Consider the following 4,681-nt stretch of genomic DNA (forward strand, 5'->3'; position numbering starts at 1 on the left):
TTATATAGAGCTATGCTTTGATAGAGCCCTCATATAATGACAATGCTGTCAGGGTATTACAGCTTTGTGCAGCCCCAAGAGTTTGTACCGACGCAAAATATTGGTCCTAGACCCACCTTTAAGTATACCGATCGTCATATCTGGACTAGATGAGTCAATCTAGACATGCGTGTCTGTCCGTCAGTTTGTCCATTATAATTCGTAAACACGATACAGACCACAGTTATTGACAAATCGTCTCGAAATTTTGCATGTAGGATGGGTTCTGCCCAATGAAGACCCCTATTGTTTTTGGTCCGTAATATTTAGGGGATAAAATAAAGCAAATATTTAATTTTTTCGGTTTTTCTGCTCGCTCCAGAGGCCGTAATTATGGTCCAAACATACCGAATTTTTACATGATAAAGATCGGTCAATATTTCATGTGAAAAATGACAAAATTTTTATTCTATAGCGTATATATTTACCCCTGAAGGACATATACCCGAGAAGTTGATAATATATCCAAGAGGAGAGGTGACCTTTAAATTGATACCAATTATATTTTCGTATGTTGTCGGATGTGGAAGATACCCTTAAATATTTACAGGTTCTTACGTATTTGTATGTTATTTAGTAACCCATTACCACACTAGAGGGCGGAAATATAGCGCTGATCGCATTGAAATTTTCCATGAGGATCCAGGTTTGGTCAAGGACAACACCTATAATTTTCGGTGATGATCAGATAATAATGTTGGGATGAAGTGGAGCAAAAACTTAATTTTTTGTTTTGTTTTCGAGTTGGTCTATAGGCCACAATTGGAAGCCGAACATCGTAACACAACCCACGGTGAAGGGAATCTGGACAAGTAATTGGAAGAGCTGTACAGAATGTTAGTAATATTTGTTGACCTTTAGTCTGTCAAGAGGTTGAAATATCGCGAAATATTGCCCAAGGCAGAATATAGAACCACAGAAGTTGCGTAGGGTATCATATGTTCGGCCCGTCCGACTACACTGCTCCGCTCACTGGTTGGCATTAGTATTGCCCCCATGATACGTACTATCATCATGGAGGCAAAAGTATTTTTGACAATCGAATCGTTATTGAGAGAAATTGATTGACATATCCTTTAATATTTTAAGAGGATAAAAATATCTCTTGGCAGTAAGAAAACATCCATTTTGGGTGTTTTGGAAATCCTAGCCGCAAACGAGAGGGAGAGGTAATATTTATGGTAAAACCACATTTTTATTTGGTTTCTCAGGGGATAACAGACGTTCAGTAGAAACTTATCCACATAGATTCACGTTTTGATAGTTTCATGTTTAAAGATTTTGCAAAGTTTTGGTGGGGGATATTTATATACTCGGAAAGTCGAAATCGAATTTTACTTTCCCAGTTCGTTTTGATAAGAAGATATTCTGGAACAGCAAAATCAGTACAGTTCAATGTTTTAAAATAGATATCCATATAAAGGGGCTGCATTATCTGGGAGTGATAGTAATTTAGCATTCCGGATGTTTGATGCCCTTGTCACATTTCCTAAATAAAAAGCTGTTATTTGGCGCGGCAGGATCTAAATTATACAAATTTTAAAGTCTTCATATAAATATACTGGTTCGTACTAGCAAAAAAAGTTGCAAATAGAGATTCTTTTTTAATATATAGCCAATGTCATTATGTCATCAGAATTTTCGCTTCTATAAATGCCCAAATGCTTTTGGCCCATGCCAAAAATTTGGGAACTTTAATGCATCATATTCACAATTTAGATTTTTATTTCAGAAGAATATTCACTAAAACTGAAACATAAATATTTAAACTGAATATTGAATTCCGCTAAAAAAGTGAACATAAACTAAATTTTCTATTGTCTGTTTTGAGTTCCCTTCCACCTCTTCTCACGTATGCACCCATAATCTCTGTAAACCTACACAAGTTCTACAGTAACACGTACTTGAAATGAAAATCGATATATATCGATGCGGTTTTAGTGATGCGTCTACTAACCTCACCTCGTTTTGTGTTCGAGTTGATGTTTTTTCGTGTGCATGTATTACACACATGGACCACACATGCATGCACTCTCACACACATACTCACCATTTGCCTGCAGTCACTTAATAAAAAGTTAAATTCTTTTAAAACCCTAAAGCAGTTTACAACGTACTTTTGCTTTGAAAACACGCACTCAACCAACTGGTCGGTTTATATCACCGGGCATAGACATCATCATCTCCGCAGCCGTAATCCACCCGTTCAATAGAATAGCAACCCTTTAGGCCACCTGGGTCAAACAGGGCACTCAAAGTCAATTGTGTGCGTCAGACTACCGACAACCGAAGAGTCCAGCCAGTTCAGCATATTTGGAGTATGGAGCAATTAAAATGGAAAATAGCGGTGGTCACTGGTGCCAGTTCGGGTATTGGTGCTGCCGTAGTCAAAGATTTATTAAAAGCTCAATTGATTGTTATTGGTTTGGCTCGCCGCATCGAACGTGTTGAACAGCTGAAGCAACAGTTGACCGGTGAGCAGCAACAGCGCCTGCATGCCATACGCTGTGATGTGACCAATGCCAACGAGGTGGCTGAGGCCTTTAAAGAAATCTCTCTTCGCCACGGACGCATTTATGTGCTCGTTAATAATGCCGGCTGCCTGAGGATGGGTCAATTGTGCCAAATGCCTCCGGAGCAAATACAGGAAGTGCTGCAAACCAATATTATGGGTGTTGTCAATTGTACCCGAAATGCATTCGCCTCGATGCAGCAGGGGGCGGCCGAGGAGAACACGGATGGAAAACCGCGTGGTCACATTATTTTAATCAACAGCATTTTGGGTCATAATGTACCAGTGATTCCCGGTCATGTACCATCGTTAAACATTTATCCGGCGACCAAATATGCACTAACGGCTATAAATGAAATTTATCGCCAGGAGTTTCGTGCCTTGGCAACACGTATCAAAGTTACGGTAATGACTTTTCATAATTTTTATTTTTTTTTCTTCGTTTCGTTTGGTTGTTACATTTTGGGGAGGGTAGTTATTTCCTTTGATTGAGAGTGGGTAGGGTGTCAATGAGGTAGATTTTTTTGCCGCTGGACTTCCACTAATGATGTTTCTTTGTATTGCAGAGTATTAGTCCTGGTCTAGTGGACACTGAACTAATAACCGAGGAGCAAAAGAAAATTTGCCATGGCATTATTTTGAAGCCGGAAGATGTTTCCAGAGCCGTCATGTTTGCCTTGAGTTCTCCGCCACACGTTAACGTTTATGAATTGATTATAAAGCCAGCGGGTGATATGATTTGAGATATAAATTTCTAGTTGTAATTTTATATTAAAAAAAAAATTATTGTGAAATGATATTTACAAGTTATTTATATAAAAAGTGGCGTGATGACAACGAATGATTGAAGTCCCAGGGAAAAGTTTCAACTGCCTGCAATAAATATATCAAATTTTTGTTGAATAAGGATATATAGAATTTGTAGTAGCAATTCTAAGATCCAACTTTCATCCATGAATTTTATTTTATTTTGTTATCCTAGGAAATATCTAAGAATTTATTTTGAAATTTAATTAATTGAAGTTTTAGGTAATTAATTTTTAAGTCCTTTGTTGCGTATGACTAACGATAACTCGTATACGCTCTGGTGTACAATTAAGATAATTAGAGACATTTTTCGAAGAAAAAATTGATAGGGGCCAGAAAATTAGTTCGTTATAAAATAAGTTTACTATTTCCAAGGTAAAGCAAAACCTAGGCTTAGCGGAAAAATATATATTCACTTAGAAATTGGTAGGTTTTGTGTCCATTTTGACATTACTTACTTACTGCTTCTTACTTACTTACTGCCTCTCTATTTGATGAGTCTATCATTACAGCCGACATTTTTTGTGAAGATTGCCATTATTGTATATATTTGTAGCTTGTTCGTTATAGATAAATTAAAATAGATGAAAACTGAACTGTGCAAAGGTAAATAATTTTAGAAAGTCAATAATCCTAGTTCATACCAGTGCCAGACATGCACTGTTTCTCACTGTTTCTAACCTTTTAGAATACCGATTGTTATATCTCGACTAGCTTAGATATTTGTAAACAAGACCAGGCCACATTTATGGACCATCGTTTTTTTAAAGTAGGACGGGTTCTGGCCATTGTTTTTATTAATAATCGATGAAATGGACCAAAAACTTTATTGTTGTCTGTTTTTCTGGTCGCAATTATGATCCGAACATCACGAAATTTAACACAGAGGAGAGTTCTGATCATGGAAAATGAAATGGAGCAAAAACTTTATTGTTGTCTGTTTTTCTAATCGCTCTAGAAGCCACAATTATGATCCGAACATAACGACATTTTACACATTGGAAGGGTTCTGATCATGGAATAAAATTAATATTTTGATGAAGATCGGTCAATATTGAGCGGGTTAAATGGACCCAGAATTTTATATGAGAAATGACAAAATTTGTATTCTATGACTTATATTTTATGATAGGGAAAAATAAATCCTTTATATGAAGAACTTTATTTAACATGCTTCGGAATGTCCGATCTTGGCCAAATATTCCCGATTTGTTGCCATTTTAAAGGAAACTTCATAATGCCTCTCTCATAGAACTCCTGCTCTCTATTTGCAAAAAAAAAACTCTAGTAGTCAATTTTCACAATCCTCCATAGGTACAATTT

At 36.6% G+C, this 4,681-nt stretch overlaps 1 protein-coding gene across 1 annotated transcript; it reads left to right on the forward strand.

Annotated features, from left to right (window-relative positions):
* Positions 1 to 2,346: 2,346 nt before the first annotated feature.
* Positions 2,347 to 3,294, forward strand: LOC133325706 (farnesol dehydrogenase-like). The gene is made up of 2 exons (XM_061534430.1): positions 2,347 to 2,956; positions 3,118 to 3,294. Exons 1-2 carry the CDS (start codon positions 2,360 to 2,362, stop codon positions 3,292 to 3,294), a joined length of 774 nt encoding a protein of 257 aa, XP_061390414.1. The 5' UTR covers positions 2,347 to 2,359.
* Positions 3,295 to 4,681: the final 1,387 nt, after the last annotated feature.

Source organism: Musca vetustissima, unplaced genomic scaffold (genome assembly GCF_032173495.1).
Source record: "Musca vetustissima isolate MV318-11 ecotype Yass unplaced genomic scaffold, APGP_CSIRO_Mvet_v1 utg148927, whole genome shotgun sequence".
Taxonomy (NCBI): domain Eukaryota; kingdom Metazoa; phylum Arthropoda; class Insecta; order Diptera; family Muscidae; genus Musca; species Musca vetustissima.